Raw genomic sequence first — 22,884 nt, 5'->3', positions numbered from 1 at the left:
GTCTCCGTCCGCGCGCCTCCTTCAAACAGCCGGCCCCGCCCTCCGGCCAATCACCGTCAACGCTCCCCGGCAGCGCGAGCGCCCCCTCAGCCAATCCTGGGGCGCCAGTCGGCACGCGCCGAGACGCCGCGGGCCAATCCGCGGAGCTCCCTCCCCGGGGTGCGCGAGGGAGGCGGGACCGTCTCGCGGCTTCTGGGTGTCCGCCGGGAACCAATCCCCAGCGTCTCCGACTCGGGTATCAAGGGCGGGGATGGGCGCAGTCAGAGCACGGGGCTCCTCTCGGCCAATCCCGAGGGTTCTCGCACGAGCGTGGGCCGCGCTTCGCCCCGCCCTTCCGGGTGAGTCGTCCCGCGGGGAGCAGAGCCATCAACTGTCGAGCGGGGGCGCGCGGCACTCGCTTAAGAGGGCGGGAAGGGCGGTGCTCGCGCCCGTCGTGATTGGCAGGCGGCGGTGGGGCGGGGATAAACCCGGGTCTCTGAGAAGTGATTGGCTGAGCTGGCCGAGGGGGCGGGAGGAGCAGAACACTCGGCTGGGGATTGGAGGGAGAGGAGCGGAAGTCGGCCGCCGGCGCGGTTGAGCGGGTGTGAGGAGAGGAGGAGCGTTGGCGGCCTCCGCGGCTGTCCGCAGCTGAGCGTTCCGGGAGCTTCTCTGAGGGGCGCCTGGGTCGTGGATGTTTGCCTCAGCCTGAGGGGCGACGGCACGGCCGTGAGGCGGCGCGCTCGGGCCCGCGCCCAGGGAGTCGCCGGTGCGAGCCCCGCTCTCGCCCCTCGAGGGCCATTCGGAGGTCTGAGGTGGACCGCGCCGTGGACGGGGCTTCGAGTCCCGCCTCGGCTCCCGCGGCCGCGGGCACGCGGCCCGCCCTTGCGGGGCCGTGGAGACTCCCTGACAGGATACGTCTGGAAGCTTCTCCGCGCCCCCACGCCGGGGCCGGACCCTCGGCGTCCCCAGCCAGCAGCGGAAAAGTAACGCCTGATGTCACGTTGTGCTAGTAACCACGGTGGAAAAAAAAGTAAAAAAAGGTGAAATCAAAGTCAGTGTGTCGGCTCTGGCTCTCGTAGAACTGAGAGATGAAGATGTGGACGCGCGGCCGCGCTGTTCCCGCGAGCTCGGCCGCGCACTGGCGTTTAATTGAAACGTGGATGAAAATGCAGCGACGTGGAAGGTTCCAGATCACGGTGGCACTGGCCACGTCCGGTGCTCGTGAGCCGCTGTGGCAGGCGGCACCGTGTGACTGGACAGCAGGTCCCAGCCACCAGCATTTGTGGTCGGGCCACCCGTGTGGCTGCGGAGAGGCCTGAGGTCCCGTGATGCTGCGCGTGTTGTTTTGTATCAGCATCTCATGTTCAAACAAAAGTTTTGTGGTCAAAAAAATTGAAAGTTTTTTTTCCCCTTCGAAACGATTTGGCTGCAAGAAAATTCACGTTTCTGACTGGCTGTGATTTCTTGGCCGTCGTGCGGCATGCTTGGGAACTTTTGTGAGGAGAAAATTGAATTTTCGAATTGTTTCTCAGTGTAATTCGGTTGTTTATGAATGCTGGATTTAATGGTGATTGAAGTCGCCAGGACGTTAGGTTTTCTAGACATTCAGTTAAACACCTATGCATTCTGACTTTCTAGTTTTCTTCCTTTTTTTTGCTGAGGAGGTTAGCTGGCGGTGAGCTAACCTCTGTGCCCGTCCTCCTCTGTTTTGTGTGTGGGCGCCCCAGCATGGCCTGATGAGCAGTGTGTAGGTCCTCGCCTGGCCGAAGCTGTGGACCCCAGGCTGCGAAGCAGGGAGTGACCTTAACCCACGCCACCCGGCCGGCCCTGACTTTGTAGTTTTCTTTTTGCATTGTGGAAGTTTTTTCTTCTGTCCCTGGCCCCTGCCTTTTCATAGCCCTTGAGAAGCTCGTCAGCCGCCAGCGCTATGTGTGAGCTGCTGATGAAGAAAAGGGCCCGTCTGTAATGCCTTCTCCACATCGGCTGAATCATCTTCAGTCGCAGACCAGATCGCGTCATTACCCTGGTGAAACCTTCGAAGGCTTATCAGACTTGGAATGAAACCTGAGGTCTTGACTGTGGCTTCGGAGGCCCTGCACCGTGTCCTCAACTGACCCCTCGGGCCTCATCTGCTGGTCTCGCTCTTGTCACAGCTCTCCTGCGCTGCTGGCATTACTTCTCATCTTTCAACACACCGATCTCACTCCCACTGCAAGGCTTTGCAGTTGCTGTTCCCTGCGCCTGGAATGTGCTTCCTTCAGATTATTGCATGGCTGTCTCATTCTCGTCCTTTATGGTTCAACTTCAATGTCTCTCAAAGAAGCCTTCCCGGGCCACCCCGGGTAAAGTAGCCCCTCCTTAATCACATCACTCCGCTTTGTTATCTTAGTCACACGTATCAGGGTCTGCACTTGTGTGGGTTTTAAATTGTGCTTATTCTCTCATCATCCCTCGGGAGACTGAAAGCTGGTTGAGGGCAGAGAGCTCACCGGGCTCACATTGACCTCTCGATGTGTTTCCAGAGCTTAGCACAGGGCCTCACACATAAGAAGTCTTCAGGAGATTTTTAAATTTTATTTATTGATTTTTATTGAGGAAGACTGGCCCTGGGCTAACATCCATGCCCATCTTCCTCTATTTTATGTGGGACACAGCCACAGCATGGCCTGACAAGCGGTGCGTTGGTGCGCGCCCGGGATCTGAACCTGCGAACCCCGGGACATGGAAGCAGAGCACGTGCTCTTAACCACTACGACACTGGGCTGGCCCCAGGAGATTTTTTAAAGATTTTATTTATTCAGTTTTCCCCCCCCAAAGCCCCAGTAGATAGTTGTATGTCATAGGTTCACATCCTTCTAGTTGCTGTACGTGGGACTCGGCCTCGCGTTGGACGGAGAAGTGGTGCCTCGGGGCGCTCCCGGGATCCGAACCCCGGGCCGCCAGCATCAGAGCGCGCACACTTAACCGCTAAGCCACGGAGCCGGCCCAGGAGATTTTTTAAAAGAATAAATCCATATAAAGGGCTTAGCATAGTGCCTGGAATGTGAAAGCACTCCATAAAGGAGCTGTTAGTAAAGCAGTTAGTAGTGCATCGTAAGAAGGAGAGAAGTCTTCATTCTTATGTAATATTTCAGGTGCACATGTTGGAAGAACTGTAAGAAATGCTATAACAACATAGGTGTTTACTGCTTACCCAGCTTAAGAAGTGAAACGTTAGCAATGCAATTGAAAGGCCTGCTATACCCCTGCCTCAAATCCATTCCTCTCCCCTTTCCCTCAAGTGTAACTACAATCCTGTGTTTGGTGTTTAGTTTTCTGTGCGTGTTTGTACATCTTTATGTGCATGTGTCTTTAAAACAATATATAGTATTGTATGTCACATCCTACAATTTTAAATAAATGATATTTGCACAAAAAAAGAGTCACCATAGTAGGCCTGAGACTGCTATCCTTAGAAAGGCCTTGCAAGGTGGGCCCTTGGCTGGCATGTAGGAACCTGGATTTCAGGCAGGTTCCCACCATTTCCTGAATGATACGAGTGGCTCCCGGTGCCTAAACTGTACAGATGATGTGGTTGGTGTTGAGCACCTGCTCTCCTTCTGGAGTCTGGAAGTTTGGTGCTTGACCAGCCCTCAGTAAATACCCTGGGCACTGAGTCTCTGATGAGCTTCCCTGGGAGACACTGTTTCACCAGTGTTGTCTCAGCTCAGCTGTAGAAACCAAGCACGTCCTCTGTTACTCTGCTGGGAGGGCACTCTTGGAGGCCTGTGCCCGGCTTCCCGTGGCTGCTTTCGCTTGTGTCCTTTCACTGTAAGAAATCACAGCTGTGTGTACAACTATCTGCCAAATCCTGTGAGTCCTTCTGGCGAATCGTTGAGGCTGGGGGTGATCTTGGGGACCCCTGACACAGTATCATACCAAATATATCCTGCCAGGGCTGGAACTATGGTAAGGCAGGCAAGGCACCTAAGGCACAAAATTGAAGGAGGCGCTCGCTCTCAGGGCCACACAAGTGCCCAGCCTGCATGACCCTGAGAGTGAGTGCTCCTAAAATTTCCACTCTAGATGCCTTGCTTGCTGCCCTCTAGCCCCGGCCCTACCTCCGAAACCTGCTCTTTGCATCCAGCATACTCCTTTTGAGATGTATCTCTGTTGCCACACGGGGGTAGCTCAGATGCATTTCTGTTCCCTGCTGTATTGCTGTGCTGTCCGATGTGGTAGGATGAGCCACATGTGACTGTTAAGATTCCTCTTAGTCAAAATTTACTAAACTGGACAATTCGATTCCCTGGTCACACTCAGCCGCACTGCACTATTTTATAGGCACCCGTGGCTAGTGGCACTGCATTAGACAGCAGGGATCGAGAACACTTCTGCCACCACAGGAGGTTTGTTGGACAGCATTTACGTATCTGTTCACCTCTTGCTTGACGTTCAGGTTGTTTCCAGTTTTCTCCTCTCAGACAGTGCCGCAGTATTCATCGTGGTATGTGTTGCCTTGTGCACACAGGCAGGAGTTTCCCTGGCGTACACGCCGAGGGCTTGCGTGGCTGGGTTATGGCAGTGTTCACCTTGATTAGATATTGCCAGTTTGCCCTTAAAATGATCATCCCACTTCTCACTCCCACCAGCAGTGTTGCTGTTGCTCAGTGTCCTTGTCAACGTTTCAACTTGTCCGACCTTCACATTTTTGTCTTGTGGTGGGTGTGAGTTAGTGGTTTCGGTTTGTATTATCCTGATTACTAGTGAGGCTGAGCTATTTTCGTTTGTTCATTGACCATTTTGCCTTTCTCCTGTGAATTGTCTGTTCATATCTTTGCCCATTTTCCTGCTGGATTGTCTTCATCTTATCTGGCACAGAAGTTCTCACATCTGAGGCTTGCATTTTCATGTATATGGTGTCTTTTGATGCTCAGAATTTATTATTATTATTATTTGAATGTCGTCAGAATGATCAATCTGCTTATGGTTTGTGTTGTTTGTGCCTTAAGTAAGAAATCTTACTGTGAGGTCAATAAGATATCCTACTGTGTTTTCTTCCAGAAATTTTCTTTTCTTTTTTTTTTGTGAGCAAGATCAGCCCTGAGCTAACATCTGCCAATCCTCCTCTTTTTTTTGGCTGAGGAAGACTGGCCCTGCGCTAACATCCATGCCCATCTTCCTCCACTTTATGTGGGATGCTGCCACAGCATGGCCTGGCGAGCGGTACGTCGGTGCGTGACCGGGATCCCAACCCAGGCCACCAGCAGCTTAGCGCACTCACTTCACTACGCCATGGGGCCGGCCCCTTACTTTTCATATTTAGCTTTTTTTTGGTGAGGGAGATAGACCATGAGCTAACATCCATTGCCAATCCTCCTCTTTTTGCTGAGGAAGCTTGGCCCTGGGCTAACATCTATGCCCATCTTCCTCTATTTTGCGTATAGGACACCGCCACAGCATGGCTTGATGAGCGGTGGGTAGGTCCGAGCCCAGGATCCGAACCTGCAAACCCCAGGCGGTGGAAGCAGAGTGCTCAAACTTAACCACTACACCACCCGGCCGGCCCCTCATATTTAGCTTTTTAAAAAATCTACCTGGAATTTATTTTTGTTTATGATGTGAAGTAGAACTGTGATTTAATTTTTCCATACAGGTAACCAGTTGTCCCAGTTCCATTTGTTGAATAGTTCAGTGGTTTTCGAAATGTGATCCCCTGGAAATCCCCAAGACTGTTTCAGAAGATCCATGAGATAAACTGTCTTCATAAGAATTCCGAGGTGTTATTTGCGTTTCCCATTCACACCGTGTGTCCTGTGCACTGTCGTTGCAAAAGCAGTGGTGGGTCAAACTGTTAGTGCCTTAGGAATCAGTGCAGTGTCACTGAACAGAAGTAGTAGTTGTATTCCTCACCGCCACACACTCACTGTTAAAACCAAATCGTTTCACTTGAGAATGTCCTTGAAGAAGCGGTGAAAAGTAGTAATTGTGTTAGAGCTTCACCCTGTGAGCACGTCTTTGTAGTATTCTGTGCGGGGGAATGGCAAGTTTGCAGAGAGCACATGTACCGCGTGCTGCAGAAGCACAGTAGTCGAGGTCGTGCACTTGTACACTTGTTTGAATTGAGGTGGAACTGGCGATGTTTCATGGAATGCCATTTTTACCTTAAAGGATGACAGACTGCGCTGATTCAGATTAGGATATTTGGCAGATATTCTCTCAGAAATGAATGAAGTGAGCTGGTCACTTTGAGGACAACTGACGGTTTGTTGCCAATGATAAAATTCGAGCTTTCAAGCAAAACTTAGACATTTGGGAAAGTTTTATTCACCACCGTGAGCCTGACAACTTCTCAATATTTAAAGATTTTTGTGATGAGATCAATGGTAACATGAACAAATAAGATTTAAAAAATATTGTTTAGTAAAATGTAGTAACTCGGTAGATCAGTAGTTTCCAAAAGACCAATGCGTGATGTTACAAAATCCTGCATGGGTAAAAGATCCATTAAAATTGTAAGATTGACCAATGGGTTTCATTGTAGCAGAGTGTGAGAGTTCCTTGATACAGTTTCATATTCCACCTGGCCACTAACTTGAAAAAACACTTGGTGAGTTCTGGTGTACTTGTTGAGTTTTGGTGTAGTAACCAAGTAGAATATCCCCAATTAATTGAAAAGGCTATAACCTCCTCCCTTTTCCAGCTATGTGTCTGCGTGAGGCTGGATTTTCTTCGTGTACTTCAACCAAAACAGCACATTGCAACAGATTGATTGCAGAAGGCTGTGTGAGAATCCAGCTGTCTTCTATTAAGCCAGACAGCAGGACCTTTACAAAAATGTAAAACAATGCGGTTCTTTTCACTACCTTGTTTTTTTAAAAAATAGTTATTTTTCATAAAATAGGTTATGTTAACATTTAATGGATTTATTAGCTAATTTAAATTAGTTAAATATTTTTAAAAATTTGTCAGTTTTAATTTCCAATTCAGTAAGTGTAAATAGATATAATCTCTTTCTTTCCCTGTAAACAACAGCTTTTTAGGGTCCTCATTAATTTTTTTGAGACTTAATTATTTTTTTTTTTTGAGGGAGAGTGGCCCTGTGCTAACATCTGTTGCCAATCTTCCTTTTTGTTTCCTTTCTTTTTTTTTTTCTCCCCAAAGCCCCAGCACATAGTTGTGCATCATAGTTGTAGAGTTGCAGCTCTGCTATGTGGGACGCTGCCTCAGCATGGCTTGATGAGCGGTGAGTAGGTCTGCACCCAGGATCCGAACCAGCGAACCCCGGGCCACTGAAGCAGAACACACGAACTTAACCACTACGCCACCAGTTTTAGGTTTACAGCAAAATTGAGAGTAAGGTACAGAGATTTCCCATAAATCCCCTGCCCACCCCATGCATAGCCTGCTGCACCATTAACATCCCCACCAGAGTGGCACATTTGTTACAACTGATGAACCTACATGGACATGTCATGATCACCCAGAGTCCGTAGCTGACATGAGGGTTCACTCTTGGTGGTGTCCATTCCGCAGGTTTGGACAAATGTATGACACGTGTCCGTTATTATAGTGTCATGTGGAGTGTTTTCACTGCTCCCAATCCTTTGTGCTCTGCCCAGTCACCCCCCACCATGCACATTAATTTTTAAGAAGGTAAAGGGATCCCAAGACCAAAAAATTTCAAATCCTCTGAATTAATCCATCCTTTCCCTAGGGATTTGTAACCCTTGTTGAGAGCAAGTTTCCGTCTAGTCACAGTCTCTTCCCTGGGCCCGTCTGCCCTTCCTGTGCCAACCAACACCACACTGTCTTAAATATTACCACACTCTCAGCAGTCTTGGTAAGGCTATTTCCAACACCTTGTTCTTTCTTCTTTCAGTTGTCTTAGTTATTCTTGGCTTTTGTTCTTCCATAGAAAGTAGGACACACATATAATTTTTTCTATTACAAAAGTAATATGTTTAATGCAAAAAATTTTAAAAATACAGAGTTGTGAGAAGGTAAAAATTAGAGCCAGCTCTGATGACCTAGTGGTTAAAGTTCAGCACTCTCACCCCTTTGGCGGCCTGGGTTCCTTTCCTGGTCGAGGAACCACACCACCTGTCTGTCAGTGGCCATGCTGTGAAGGAAGCTCATATAGAAGAACTAGAATGACTTACAACTAGGATATACAACCATGCACTGTGGTTTTGGGGAGAAAAAAAAAAGAGGAAGATTAGCAACAGATGTTAGTTCAGGGTGAATCTTTCTCTGCAAAAAAAGGGAAAGTAAAAATTACCCGCTACAGATAAATTGGTAATATTCTGGTGTATAGCTTTATATTTGGCGTATTATATATTCCGCACACACACATATATACGCACATACACACAGTTTTATATATGTATACTTTTTTTTGCATTTTTTTTGTTTTTGCATCTATTTGATATACATATACACGACATTCAAAACAAAACAGAAGTGGGGTCGTACTTTACCTTGTCTTTTATATCCAGCTTTTTGTTCAAAGTCTTACTGTGAACATACTTCCACGTCATTTAATGTTCTCTGCATCATCGTTTTTAATGGCTGCGTGGCATTCTGTTTGTGTGGACGTGCATCATTTCTGTAAGGATTTTCTGTGCTGAATCTTGAGATCCTTCCTCGTGTCCACTCTGAGAAGCTGACTCCCTCGGACCTCCATACCGCTATGTCTTCGTGTGCATTCCTTAGGACTGAGTCTTGGGAAGGGACTGGTTGGCTTAAAGTGAGGGCTTCAGTTGTGAGAAGCTGAAATTGCTTGGATGGAGGCAGAGGGCTGTGGGAGACAGTGTGACAAGACGGATAGAAGAGAGGGACGGTTGCAGGGGTTTTGGTTACGGAGAGTCCCAGTGAAGTGAGACGGGATATAGGTGGAGGAGGGACTAGCAGGGCCTCCTCACAGCTGGTGTCCGTGACTGCGATGTGTGAAAGGCTAAGAGAGGAGCAGGATGAGCCTGGGATGTGTGGGGCTCCCCCAGGCCTTCCCAGGAGTTGGTGGGAGAGAGAGCCGAGGCCTCAGTGCTCTGAGTCCTTTGGGGATCTGCAGAGTCCTCTGTTGCTCTGCATTCAGGCCTTCCCTCTGCTGGACTCACCCAGGTGCTCTGGACAGTCTCCCTACTGGCTGCCAGGGCCCCTCAGGGCATGGTGGGGTTAGTGGGCGTCTCTTCTGATGTGAGGGGCCTCCCTTGTTGTGTGCCGAGTGGGCCTGGAGGATGGTGATGGGGCCTGGGCATCTGTAGCCGAGTGCAGACAGCCCTAGAAGCAGCCACGGTGGAGGCCTGACCAGCTCGCTCCTATTAGCTGAGCGAACCCAGGTACGTCCTCTGACCTGTCAGGGCGTCAGCTTCTGCAGCTGTGAAGGGGGGCTCTGTAAACCCTGCCTCCCCGGGCCCTGGAAAGGATTAAGTTGTCAGCATATGGAAGGCATCTCCAGGGTGCGGGGACCACTTAGCCATCTTATTTGAGAAAGCCATTTAATTATTCCAACTTCAGTTTCCTCATCTGATAAATATCAATAATAAATATATACCTTGTGATCGTTCAATGAAGTGAAATGTAGGAAAGAGCTCTGAGATGATAAATCTCAACGTAAATGCTGCTGTTCCTGGGCACGTGCAGATGGTTGCCCCACGTGTGTACGGGTGCCACTGACAAGCCCCTGAGAGTCCGAGGTGGTCAGGCCCAGCAGATGATGCCGTGCCTGTGGTGGAGACGGATGTGTGCTGTGCAGCGTCAAGGACACGAGGGCGGGAGAACTGCCGTGTTGTAGGGCTCATCTTATGCCGAGATTAGATTCCAGCATCAGAGCGGGAGGCCAGAATCACATGTGTTGACGTTTAACTACCCTCACCGCCCCTGAACCTGCTCAGAGAGCATCTCTCAGTCAGTCCAGTAGAACCAGTTCCTCTTCCAGCACAGGAACAGATTGCCTTTTGTTGAGTTGGGCACCAGCTAAAACACTGACCTTCTGTTTCAGGGCCATGCTGAATGCGAGCCTTAGCGTCACACAGTGAGAGGCGTGGAGGCCGAGACCAGCTGAGGGAATGACTGAGCCACAGCTGCCAGTGTGCTCACTCGCGTCTCAGGCTCACTCTAGGTCTTAGGCTCAATTCAACTCTCCATCCTTTAACAAATATTTGTTGATCACCTGCTGTGTGCGAGACGCCGTGGCGGGGCTCGTCTCCACTGCTGTGGGGAACAGCAGTGAACAAATAGACCATCTACATTGCCTTCTAGTTGGGGACGGGGGTGGGGGCAGACAATAAAAAGACGGTTTGGGAGATGGGAGTACTCTGGGAGACAGACAAAGCAAGAAGGGTTAGGGGTTAGGAAGTTCTGGAGTGGCCCCTTGCACTTTAAATGGGGCCGCGGGGAAGGCCTGCTGGGAAGCTCTGATTTTCAGAAGCCCTGCAGGAGAGTAAGGAGCCCTGAGGAACAGCCAGTGCAAAGGCCCCAAGGCAGGCAGGAGGTGCCTACATGTTTGCAGACAGTGAGGAGCCCCGTGTGGCTGGAGTGGAGGGAAGGACGGGAGCTGTGGGGATGAGATCTGATCTGTGGGGCCTTGTGGGCCATTGTACTCATCTTGGCCTTTCGTCTGGGCGAGAGGGGAGGCCATTGGAGAGTTTTGAGCAGAGGAGGGACAAAATATGCTTACCGGGATGACTGTGGTTTCTTTCTTTTTTTTTTTTTTTTGGGAGGAAGACCAGCCCTGAGCTAACATCCGACGCCAATCCTCCTCTTTTTTGCTGAGGAATACTGGCCCTGGGCTAACATCCGTGCCCATCTTCCTTCACTTTATGTGGGACGCCACCACAGCATGGCTTGACAAGGGGTGCGTCGGTGCACGCCCAGGATGCGAACTGGCGAACCCCGGGCCGCCACAGCGGGGCGCGCGCACTTAACCGCTTGCACCACCGGGCCGGCCCCATGTGGTTTCTGTGTTGAGAAAAGCCTGAAGAGGGACAAGGGAGCTAGTTAGGGGACTGTTGCAGCGGTCCTGGTGGCTTGAACCAGGGTGGTGAGAACTAGTTAATTCTGGACGTTTTGAAGTTATAGAGCTAGCGTTGCGTTTGCTTCAGGTTAGACGTGGGGTATGAAACGAGGTGAGTTCAAGGGAAGCTCCAAGGGTTTTAGCCTGAGTCTCGGGATGTTCTTGCTGTTAATTGAAATGGGGAAGCCTGTGGGAGGAGCTGGGTTGAGGATGGGTTAAGGGTGAGGTCCTCCCAGACACACACACAACGGGGAGATGTGGAGGAGGGTGTCGGCTGTGTATGAACCTGGAGCTCCTGGTCGAAGTTCAGGGTGGAGCTCTCTGTTTGGGAGTCCTCAGCGTACAGATAGTGTTTAAGGCGACGAGACGGTGCGAGATCTCCTGGGGAGTGAGTGTAGGGAGGAAAGAGGTCCAAGGCTGAGCCCCTGGCCCCCCAGCCTGCAGGGGTCAGGAGACGAGAAAGAACCTGCCCCGTGGCCTGGGAGGAGTGGCTGGGGAGGTGGGAGGAGAAGCAGGGGAGGGTGGCACCCTGGGCTCAGGTGCTGAAGGGGGGGCATGGGAGTATGCTGGCCCCGGGGGCAGTCCTTCCCCTCTGAGTGCTGGCGGTGATATCTGAGGACGTGAAGTACACGATGCAGTTCCACGGCGTTGTCGTGTGTGGAAATGCACCGTTCCCACAGCAGCACGCTGGGGTTGAGTGGCAGGTGCAATCAGACAGGCACGGTGTGAAACTCCTGTGCCCTGCTCTAGTACTGCTGGCGGACAGGTGTCCAGGCTGAGAAGGGCTTCTCAGACCCAGCATGGCACAGGGCCCTGGCCCAGGGGGGCTGCCATGTGCATCCAGGCGCTGCAAGCCTCAGTTTCCTTGTCTGTAAAAGGGAGCTCTAATAATCTCCACGCTGGAGTGTTGATGAGGATTCGAAGAGAAATCGCTCCTGAATTGCTCAGCCAGGCGCAGGAACCCACCAAGTCCCATGAACATTAACGGTCTGTGACTCGCCAGGCCTCTGCGGGGCTTATCACCACTGTAGTGCGGTGCCTCACCATATCAGAGCTTCTCGGGGTGCCCGCATGACCTCCTCACCCATTTCTCCCCCCAATAAGTCTCGCCAGTCACCATTCCAAGAAATCTTAATTTCTTTATTGTTTGACTTTTTTTGACTCAACAATTTTTTTTTTAACTTTTTGTTTTTTTCTGAAACGTTCTTGTTGTTATGAGCCTTTTGTTTTGTTCTCGTTAAATGCACTCGACCCAAAATTGGTTTGGCATATCGAAAAGGAGACCAAGGAGGGACAGGGGAGTGGGAGGGGGGAGAAGGCCCGAATGGACAGAGAGAAATCGAGGGTGAGAGAAGAGGAACAGAGATGGCGAGGAGGACACAGGGAAGGAGGTGGAGACAGAGAGAGAGGAGGGCCAGGGAAACCAAAAAGAAAAAAAAACCGGGGAAAAAGAATTAACCAGTTAAAAGCAAACGAATTCAGGAGCCCAAGGAAGGGAATAGGAGAGGAAACCAGGACCCTTCCTTCTCTATACCCGCCCAGCTGCGGTGGGGGCCTCAAGGCACCAGGTCTGGTTGGGGTGGGGGACACCTGGGCTCCAGCCCCACCAGGGGGCCCTGCCCTGCAGCTCTGAGGCCTGGAATCCACCTTAGTGATGCCCGCTGGAATGGGAACCAAGGGACCCTCTCTCCCCCACGATTGTCAGGTCTGGAGAGAAGAGAGGAGGGCTGGGCAGGGGAGCGGGAGCGGGGTTCCTTGCCGCTTCCAGGCCCCCGGGGACCCTCTTGCTGCTGTCAGTGGCAGTCTCCCACTCTAGCTGGGCTCCCGCCTGGACCAGGCCAGCTCTCCCACCTGCCCTCGTCTCTGCCAGCCGCCCCTCTGCCACAGTGGGGCTCCTGGCCTAGCGAAGCCCAGGGAGGCCACAGAGCTGTCTGGCCAAGACCGTCCTCATCCTTCCTTCTTCCCGTCCAGACTCACCCATGGTCTTCTGGTCAAAGGGTTAAGCCTTCCTACCAGAAAAAACCAGAGATGGACCCAACCCTGCCTTCTCTGCACACCTGTCCCCCATGCAGGACAAACCACCATCTTTGGTCTGACCCCTTCTCCCTTAACTGATAATGACAAGCCAGCCCCAGCTCCCCAGGAGAAGGGAGGGGCTTTCTAGCAGCAAAAAGGGTCCCTCCAGCCACCTACCTTTCCCCCAGTTCCTCCCTAGAGCCCCTCCCCCTCAACCCAAAGAAGTTCACGGCAGCAGCCGGCTGAGACCCGAGGATGTTTGAAAACTCATGGCACTTGTGAGAAAAGACGGAGGGGCAGTAGAGACAAGGAGGGCTCAGAGCAGGGGTGGAGGGCCCCCCTGGGTAAATGGCAATGACAGGGTGGGCCAGTGTGGCAAGGGGACTACGCTACCCCCAAAGAGCTGGGGGACTGGGAAGGCCAGGGTGAGAGGCTGGAGAGGAGGGGTCAGGAGAGGTGCTCAGACTTCCCAAGCCTGGAGCTTCCAGAGTCTGGAGTGGGGTGGAGCCCCCAAACATGGGTGTCCTTACCGCAGGCCCAGGTACCTGGCTTTGCCTCCCCTGCGGGAGGGTGTAGGGTGGGGAAGGTGGTCTTCCACCTTTGCCCCCCGCCCCAAGAGACCACCTCACCAGTCCCAGCCCTCCCTCCTCAGTCATACCCACCACCATTAAACCCTGCTGCCCTCATTCTCCTCCCCCATCCTCTCTCGGTGGAAAACCAGCCCCTTCATCCCCAGCTCAGAGTCCCAGAAGCAATATACAAGAAGCAGGAACTCAAAGGGAGAGCGCAGCCATCTTGGCAAAAGCATCTTTGGGTGTGAGGGTGCCTCCCGCGGGCCAGTGGGGAGGGGAGGGGAGACGGGCCCCCGGTCCTGGGGCAGGCAGTGAGGTACACGCCCCAGGAGGGCTGACTGATGCCAGGGGCAGGCGGAGCAGGGCAGGAGGCGACAGAAACGGGTGCCGGGAAGGAAACGGGTTCTTTGTTTCGCTGTTGCTTCTAGATTTTGTGTTCTGTCTCTGGATTGTAAAAAGCTGCTCTGGCGGCCCGCCCACCCCGGCTGGGGATGCACACGTACACGGAGAAGTCCTGGCTGCCAGGGCCCAGCGGCGCCGCTCTGCTCCGGAGAAAGCCCGGGCTGGCTGGGCCGCCGGCTCCCGGTGGCTTCAAGTGATGAGATTTTCTTTTTTTTTTTTTTTTTTGTCTTTTTTTTCTTTTCCATTTCGTTGAAATATTTACAGCAATAGGGGAGGAGGAGGAGACAGGAAGGGGTAAGAGGGCCCCCTAGGGAAAGATCCAAGGCCAGGACCCACTCCCCAGGGAGATCCAGACCCAAAATCTGCTCCCCAGATAGCCGAGCCCACAGGACTGGGAACTGCCCAAATACGGCCACCCCTGTGGGCTGGGGGCCCCACGGGGAGTTGTGCTTCATCAGGAGTCGCCCCAGGGGAGGGGGTCATTGGGTGCACTTGAGGAGGGTTGAGGGGGCAGGCTTGCTGGGGACACAGGACGGAGAGCAGAGGGAAGGAGCTTCGGAGAAAGGTCCACCTTTAAACCACCAGCCACAACTGCCCGTCCTGCTCGGCCCGGGCCAGAGGCCCCAGTCTCCAGGGAGCAGGGAGCTGCAGTGCAGGAGGAACCTGTCCATCTGTCCTTCTGCCCCCACTGCTCCCTCCCGTGCAGCTGGCAGCATTTCTGGCTAGAGAGAGAGGAGCAGCAGACAGGTGCCATCCAGCGGGGCCTTTGGCCCAGGGAAACGACGCCCCCATTTCCCTCGGGGGAGAAAGAGTAGGGGACGGGGAAGTCAGGAGTAGGCTGCACCCTTCCAATTTCTCCTTACTCACTTCCCTTGCCCCCCCCCCACTGCACTCCCCCCAAGTCGAGCTGGTGTGCGCGGCTGGTGGGAAACCCTGTCTGTGAACCCTGCACCTCAGGCCCCCACGGCAGAGCCCCCGAGGGGCCTGGAGGGCCCATGGCTGAGGGGCGCCTGGAGAGAGTGGCCCACCAGCCACTGCCTCCATCAGTCTCCCTCTCCCCACCCGAGTGCGGCCCAGGGCTCCCTCGCTGGCCTGGGCCACCAGCCCCTGGTCCGTGAGGTCCCTCAGAGACTGGTGACCAGCTGCATCTGCCCATCCCCGTCGGGCCCTGGCCCCTCGAGACCCGGGGCCGCCAGGTAGCCCTCGTGGCTGGGCCGCCGCACCTGATAGTAGCCCTGCAGGGGGTTCCGGGCCATCAGGGCCGGTGGGCGCGAGGTGTAGTAGATTTCGGGGGGACCAGGGGGTGCAGGAGGGGGCGGGGGCAGGGCCTCACTGGGCCCCTCGGGGCTGCTGTCCGGATAGGAGGGCGAGTCCCGCAGGTTGGCCCCGCTGGCATAGAGGGAGTCCCGGCCTGGAGGGGAGGAGAGGGGCCGGCTGGTGGCCCCGTCCTCCGCCGTGCAGCTCTCTGACTCATCCAGATCGCTCTGGTACAGCACCGACTGGGCCCGGGGCAGCAGCAGCGGCTCCTCCAGGGCCTTGTAGAGAAGTTCGATCTCTGCCCGGTCAGCACCCCCGGGCCCGCCTGCCTCTTCCTCGCCACTGCCCCCCGGCACGGGCGGCACGGGGGGCTCAGGCGGCGGAGGGCCCTTGGCCCCGCCACCGCCCCGCAGGTTGTTCTGCACCAGCTCCGAGATGATCATCTTCTCAAAGGCAGCAGCGTCGGCCAGGTTCCGGCCCCGGGGTGGCTCGGGGGCCCCATCCCCTGGAGGGAAGTCCCCGCTCCGCAAGGAGTAGCTGTTGTTGAAGTTGCCGTTGAGGGGCAGCGTGTCCATGCCGCAGGCTTCCCGGCCTCCCAAGGGGTGCTCTGCAAGCCGAAAGGGGCTGCTCAGGAGGAGGGCCGGGCAGTGAGCGGGGCGCAGACTGCAGGGAGGGGTGCCTGCTGTTCTCTGGTTTTCCCTAGGCCCACCCCTGCCCCTGGGGACTGGGCTGCCGTGTTCCCCCTCTTCCTCAGTGGCAGTGGGGACACCAGCTCAGTAGCAAGTTAGTGGAACCAGTTCCCCCAGCGTCCCCACCCAGCTTGGGGCTCAGAATCTCAGCAGTGTGAGGAGCCCTGGGTACCCAGATCCGTTTCCTGTGCTCTGATCCTCAGCACCTGCACTCCCCACCTGCAGGCCCAAACACACCACCATCCACCAGCTGCCAAGCCAGAGACGGGGCTGGGGGCGGGGGGGAGGGCGGCGGCGGGGGCCTGAGTTCTTCTCCCTAAGTGAGGCCACCTGAGGAGGCCACTGTCGCGGCCTCTCCTGGCCTTGGAAATGTTACCAGAAAGAGTTATACTTACTGGGTTCCCGGTAGCTCCCTGCGGGTGCCAGCCAGGAAGGAAAAGAGAGAAGATGAGAGTGGGCTTGGAACGCTGAGTCTGGGAGGCCCAAGGATACCCCAAGTGCAGACCCCTTGGGACGCACAGCTGTTGCTCCCCCCCAGCACCACAGTGCTCTCACCTGGGGAGTTGAAGACTGGGGGCGAGGAGGGGTTGAAGCCCACCGACTCGGCGATGAGGGTGTTGTAGGGGCTGGTGCCCCCCCGGGGCTGCAGCACGGGGTTGGTCAGCAGGTGGTTCCCCATGGTACCTGCCCAGGAGGTCATAGGTCACAAGGCGGCCAGGAGACATGGGCCCTGGAATCTCAAGGGCCTGGAGCCAGGGGTGAGGGATGCCGGCTCACCTCGGTTCAGGGTGGGGGTGCTGTTGATGTCACCTGCCATGAAGGAGGACTCTGTCTGCTTCCTCACGGTGTCGTTCCACATCCTCCGGATTCGGCTCTGGGGACACAGCCCAGACGTGAGGGGGCCCTTGGGCCGCCCACCCTCCAGGACCCTTCTCAGACCACTCGCCTGATGAGCGTCACCAGGGACCTGGGCTGAGCACTGCCCCGCTTCTCGGGCTCTCGGGTCCAACACTCAGCCCCAGGGAGCCCTGCCTGGCGCCCCGGCCCCGGCCCGGATACCTGGGTCCCCGTGTAATAGCGGGTGTTGCTCCGCATGGCCGAGGTCTTGAGCGAGCCGTGCGCGCCCCCCGGGGGGGAGCGGATGCAGCAGTAGGAGTGCCGCAGGCACTTGCTGTACTCCTTGTGCACCTGGGGGCGAGGACAGGCAGCGGGCAGCGGGCGCCCCGCCTTGGGCGTCCAGAGACCAGGCTCCCGGCAGGCGGCAGAAACCACACTGCTTCCTGGCTCCCCACAGCCGGGCAGGCAGGCGCTCTCTTCTCGGTCAGGCCACCGTCCTTAATCCGCCTCCCCCAAGCTTCCCACCCGTCCACTCCTTCACTCAGCAGATCTTCAGTGAGCATCCTCTATGCACCAAGTGTGGTTTAGCCCCCGGGGACAGCCCAGACAAATTAGACACGAAGCCCTACTTCTCCGAGGTGATCTTTTAGTGGACAGAGACATAGCGGAGGTGCAAACGTCAGTACATTATGTGGACGTCTGACGGTGTTAGCGCTGAGAAGAGAACTATGGCCGGGAAAGGGGTCAGGCTGTGCTGTCAGGGGGTGGGAGTGTGGTTTGTGATTTCAAATAGACCAGGGGACGCCTCACGGAGAAGACGACACTTTGGCAAAGACCTGAAAGAAATAAGGCAGCGGGCCCTGCAGCCGTCTGGGGAGGAGCAGCGGACAAGTCCAGAGGGTCCGTGTCTAGGTGTCCGAGAGAGCAGAGGAGAGCACGGCGGGAAAGGAGGGGAGGGAAGGGGGCCCCAGGTCGCTCTGTGTGGGCCTGGGGACTCCTGTAAGGATGTTGCTGTCACTCAGCGTGAGGCGGTGCTGTGCAAGGATGCTGGCTTTGACTGTGTGTCATGGGGGCCATGTAAGGATGTCACTGTCCCTGTGTGATGGGGACACGGGACAGTTTTGAATGGAACAGATGCAGTCAACCTTGCAGCCAGGACTCCTGTGATTGCTGACTCCTTCACTCCCTGCCTTAGCCTTTCCCACCTCACTGTCCCCCTAGACCAACAACAGTCTGACTGGGGCTCTCACTGCCTTCAGGACGAAGTCTGCCAACGCCCTGGCTCAGATTCCAGGCTGCAGTCCTGAGCCTCCCGCCTGTACGCCCTCTCCACAGACCTCTGCTTATCTCCTTTATTTATGTTTTTAAGACGCAGATTTTAACACGTTTTATTTAAAAAGGAAACCTTCTATCACCACAAAACTCACAGTTGGTCCCATAACTTATTAAAGTAGGCAACGTTCTGTCTGGGAGGCGCCCAGAGTCGTCCCCTCCCACAGGCCTGGTCGTGCCCTACAGCGGGCGGAGGGCCCGTCACCACGGCCCTGCCCTGTGCTCTGCAGCTCCCCAAACCCGTCCTGCTTTCTCGCTTCACGCCGCTGTATCTTGCTCTTTTGCAGAACCCTCTTCACGCCTGGTGAAATCCTCCCTGAGCCCCAGCCCACGCCCTCCTCCCGGCGGACACAGGTCCCACTGCACAGGGCGGGCGCCTGGGCGCCTTGCCCGCCTCACCTTCTTCTGTAAGGCGCAGTGAAAGACGAAGATGAAGACGCCCTGGAAGGCGTTGAAGGTGGTGAAGAGATAGGCCATGACCACCGACTCCTTGTTGATGAAGAGGAGGCCGAAAGCCCAGGTGAGGCCCAGCAGGAACAGCAGTGCGATGGCCCCCAGGGCCCAGGATCTGGGGAGGGTGGGGCAGGGCCGTCCAAGTCCCTGCCAGCAGAGACGCTTCCCCCAGCCCTGCTGCGTGTCCCTCTTTGGGTGGGCCTGGACGTGTCTACAAAGACGCCTTGGGGTGAGCAGGCCTTGGCTGGGGGGTGGCCTGCCCTGCTGCACCTTCACCCAGCCTGGGCCTGCGGGGTAGCAGAGGGCAGGGTTTGGGGCTTTGAGAATAGGCAGTCATTTCCCCGCATCCTTCATCTTTTTGGCCATATTTCCAGACCCTTAAACTCTTTTGCTGCCTATTTAAGTTGCCCTAAAATGGATTCACCTTTTGAACTCAGCCTGCTCTAGGCACTTATGTCCCCAAAACCACAAGCTGGATGTACTAGTGCCATGTTGTCTAATACTTTTTAAGCAGATACAAAATGAGCACAATAAAACACTGTCTTGTCCTTAAAATCACACCGTGTGACCTGAGAAGTGAGAGCCCCATGTTCTAGGAAGCCCGGGCGGGGCGGGGCCCGTGTGGGCGTATCGCGGGCAGGGGTGTGGGGACGGGGTGCTCACTTAATGTTGTCGAGGCGGCTGGAGTCGGGCTTGAGCACGGACGAGCTCCGGACCATCTTGTGCAGGGTCACCATGAGGAACACCAGGTTCACCTGGGGGGCCAAGGGGCGGGGCTGGGCCTGGGTCCCTCCGCCTCTTTTTTTTTTTTCTCTTTTGAGGAAGACCAGCCCTGAGCTAACATCCATGCCAATCCTCCTCTTTTTGCTGAGGAAGATCAGCCCTGGGCTAACATCTGTGCCCATCTTTCTCTACTTTATATGGGACAGCATGGCTCGACAAGCAGTGTGGCGGTCTGCACCCAGGACCTGAACCTGCAAACCCCAGGCCGCCAAAGCAGAGCATATGAACATAACTGCTATGCCACCGGGCCGGCCCCATCTCCGCCTCTTGGCCTGAGCTCCTGGCCAAGTCTCAGTCTCGACCCCACTTCTTCAGGGTGGCCTCTGCTGGTGTACCTGCCCCCAGGTACCTGCCGCTGCTTGGATTAACTGTGTTAGCATGGCTCCCCTGCTGGGAGGACGGGGCCCCTGGCTGGACACAGAGCAGGGGCTCAAATCCCAGCTCCCGGACGCACGACCTCAGTGGGGAGCTCTGCAGACCCACTCTGCTTCCCTCCTCTTAGTTGGCTGCTCAGTTCCCACGGTTTTCAAGGGCTTGGGGAGAATGGGGGGGTCTCAGGGTCAAGGCTAGCCTGCATGAAGGATGGGGATGCAGTACTGGGGGGGGTGACGCCTTCCAACTTACCACGATAACAAAGGACACAGGCCCGATGAAGCTCCAGATGAAATAATTGTCCACCCGGAGCCAGCAGCTGCAAAGGAAGCGGGGCCAGAGTAGAGAGAGGCAGGGGGCCCTTCCCTCCAACCCTGGGAGCCCAGTGCCCCAAGGGTCCTGGCCCAAAGGGTGCTGCGAGCAGGGAGCCCGGCAGGAGAGACTTGGGCGAGACGGGCACTCACGCCTTCTCGGTGCCGTAGCTGCGATAGTCGATGGCGGCCGCGATGCCCACCACCAGGGCCGGGAAGCAGTAGCCGCCCAGGTAGTAGTACTTGGTGCGGGAGTACTCGCTCTCAAACACCTCCACCAGCAGCAGGTAGAGGTGCACGCCCTCCAGGCAGAGCCAGGAGAAGGCGGCCAGGAAGAAGTAGTGCAGCAGGCCAGCGAAGATGGGGCAGGCGATCTGGAGGCCGGGGCGCCAGAGGTGAGGGGCTGCCCGGCTGGGGCGCCTCCTCCCGCGGCCCCCGCCCCAGCCACAGCCCACCTCGTACTGAGTCTTGTCTATCCCAACCAGGAAGAGCAGCTCGGCCAGGAAGAGGGTGATGCACAGGTTCTTGTGGATGGTGTTGCGGTCCGTCTGCAGCCCCCGCAGGAAGCAGAAGGTGGAGATACAGATGGCCAGGCAGACCAGGGAGATCACGATGCCCACCCAGGTGATGACCGACAGCAGCAGCTCATTGATGCGGCCCTGGTACTGGGGGACAGGAGCAGGGGGCGCGCTCAGCACCTCTGGCCTTGTGCACGGCCAGGCTCACCCTGGGCTCGGCCAGATGCCGGCTGCGGGCAAGGCCGTGGGCCACGGGTGCCGTGGTGCAGCTCACCCAGCCTCTGCCCCCCCCCGGCCAACTTGCCGGCCCCCACCCCTCTGCAGGCGGCGCGCTCACTTCCTCATGCTCTGGAAGGCTTGTGGAGAGATGACAAAGGTGACACCAACTTGCTTCTCTAGAGTGCCTTGGGAGAAGGTGGGACCGTGACCAGGGAGAACCAGTTGTACGGCCTCATGCCCCAGGCAAGACTGGTGGCCCCCCACGCCCACGAAGCTGGCTCCCCGGCACCGCCCATGCAGCGCGCTCTCGGACGCCATGCAAAGCCGGGCCAGCACGCGGGCCTGCCCGGAGAGCGGTGCGCCGGCCAGCTTACGATCTCGCGGTGAGCCATGAGCACGGCAAAGTTGGTGAGGTGGCTGCAGGCACACGTGGTATGGGTCTTGTTGGACTCCACCAGGCGACAGCCCTGGGTCGACCAGTAGCCCAGCATGGAACGCTCCGAGTAGTTCCAGAAGGAGCAGTTAGCATTGAAGTGGTTCTTGGCCTGTTGTATGGTGGTGGTCAGGTGGTCAGATCTGGGGAGTCCCATTCCAGCCCCCACACCCAACTACAGGGATAGCGACAAGTGTGAGAAGTGCCTGGGGCTTCAGGCTCCAGTGACAGTCTGAGGGCTCTGGGGACAAATGGCTCAAGCTGCTGAGGTGGGGGCTGGAATGCGGAGGGTCGTAAGTTGCTCTTGGGGTGGGTGCACACACAGTGGGGGGAAACGCAGCCTGGGAACACGGAAGGGGTGGGACACCCATGGAGGGAGGGGAATGCCTCAGCTCACCTCCAGGTGGGCCACGGTGAAGATGACAGGGTCCATGAGGAAGACGCGGCTGGACTCCTTGTTGATGGATGCTGCGATGACCTGCGAGTTCACCACCAGGGAGGCGCCCCCCTGGCTGCCCGCGCTCGCCTCGCCCGCCAGCTTCACCGTGGCGTTCTCAGTGGACAGGAAAAGGCCCAGGTTGTTGTAGAGGATGAAGACGACCTTGACCACCCCTGGGGAGGACAGGTGCAGCAGCGTGTGCCGTCAGCCCTCAGCCACCAGGCCCTCCGAAGCCAGGCCGCGGCCCAGGTGACTGGGGCTCAGGGAGCCCTTCCACGGGACCACTGCTCAGTTCCAAATGGCAGGGCAGTGGGCCAGGACACACAGTGGGCTCACTTCTCACTTGCTGTGTAATCCCAAGCGAATTGCTAACCTCTCTGAGCCCTAATGTCAAATGGGACAATCCTCCCTGAGCTATGAGGATCGACTGCTACTGCCCAGGAGGGAACCCTGTAGACTGCAATGCGTCTTAGGCTCTGTAGGTCCTTGGGGGGGACCCCACGAGTCCCCTGAAATGTCACACTAGCTTGAGCGGAAGACATCTCTCTGTGTTGTTATGGGTCCCAACTTTTTCTCAGATTCTTCAACCCGATGCAAGTTAAGAACCGCTGTTGTCCAAAGTGGGCAGGGGGGCCCGCGCGGCCTGGGCACTGACCATTCCGGCTGTTCTGCTTGATGGTGTTGGCCGACAGCTGGATGGAGTTCTCGCTCGGGTACTCCTGGGGGAACACCAGCTCCTGTACTTGGCCCTCCGTGTTCAGGACTGTGACCTCCAGCACTGTGGGAACAGGGGATGGCAGGGCACACGTGGTTGGGGGCTGTCCAAGTCCAGGGGCCCGGGCTGCAGCAAGAGGCCCGAGGTTGAGGGCCAGGGTGCCAGGGAAGCCCTGTGGTCGCTGGGCTGGGCGGGCCCCATGGTTCAAGAATTGCCTCCAACTTGCCCCAGTGTGAGCGCCGCACTCACCCACGTTCTGCTTGGCGGCCAGGAAGCGGGCGGGCTCCCTGACGTTGTCGGCCAGCAGGAAGGCGCCCTCCTCCAGGACGTCCAGGAGCATGGTGGCCGTGTGCACCTGCTCCGTGGCGTTCATGTCCTTCCAGGACTCCAGGGCCTCCGGCCGCAGCAGGTTGTCCACCGTCTCCACCACAGCCTGCGCGGGCAGGGGGCGGTGCCGTGACTGCCCCACAGCCTCCCGCTCCTCGGGCTGGGCCCTGTGTCCCCTCCTCTCAGCCTCCATCCCCAGTGCCGCCGAGGCCCGCCCCACCCTCCTCGGCGGCAGGA

General features: G+C 56.2%; 1 protein-coding gene across 6 annotated transcripts in view; it reads right to left on the bottom strand.

Moving 5' to 3' along the window:
• Positions 1–13,761: 13,761 nt before the first annotated feature.
• The window catches only part of ADGRL1 (adhesion G protein-coupled receptor L1), a 40,986-nt gene continuing 31,863 nt past the window's right edge, over positions 13,762–22,884 (bottom strand). For 5 of the 6 annotated variants that reach the window (XM_087425324.1, XM_014796882.2, XM_004442572.3 and 2 more), the window contains 14 exons: positions 22,570–22,753; positions 22,261–22,383; positions 21,564–21,778; positions 21,108–21,278; positions 20,452–20,661; positions 20,150–20,370; positions 19,938–20,004; positions 19,194–19,285; positions 18,477–18,645; positions 16,968–17,096; positions 16,686–16,782; positions 16,464–16,592; positions 16,304–16,321; positions 13,762–15,826 (listed from right to left, as the gene is read on the bottom strand). In XM_087425324.1, coding sequence (XP_087281450.1) covers positions 15,087–15,826; positions 16,304–16,321; positions 16,464–16,592; positions 16,686–16,782; positions 16,968–17,096; positions 18,477–18,645; positions 19,194–19,285; positions 19,938–20,004; positions 20,150–20,370; positions 20,452–20,661; positions 21,108–21,278; positions 21,564–21,778; positions 22,261–22,383; positions 22,570–22,753 — 2,565 coding nt within the window. In that variant the 3' untranslated portion in view covers positions 13,762–15,086. The remainder of the gene's footprint in view (positions 15,827–16,303; positions 16,322–16,463; positions 16,593–16,685; positions 16,783–16,967; positions 17,097–18,476; positions 18,646–19,193; positions 19,286–19,937; positions 20,005–20,149; positions 20,371–20,451; positions 20,662–21,107; positions 21,279–21,563; positions 21,779–22,260; positions 22,384–22,569; positions 22,754–22,884) is intronic. The other variant, XM_087425325.1, reaches the window with a different exon arrangement.

Source organism: Ceratotherium simum, chromosome 39, assembly GCF_057802395.1.
Source record: "Ceratotherium simum simum isolate JZ-2026a chromosome 39, ASM5780239v1, whole genome shotgun sequence".
In the NCBI taxonomy this organism is placed as follows: domain Eukaryota; kingdom Metazoa; phylum Chordata; class Mammalia; order Perissodactyla; family Rhinocerotidae; genus Ceratotherium; species Ceratotherium simum.
The sequence above is the reverse complement of the archived record's forward strand: the minus strand, read 5'-3'. Positions and strand labels throughout refer to the sequence as shown.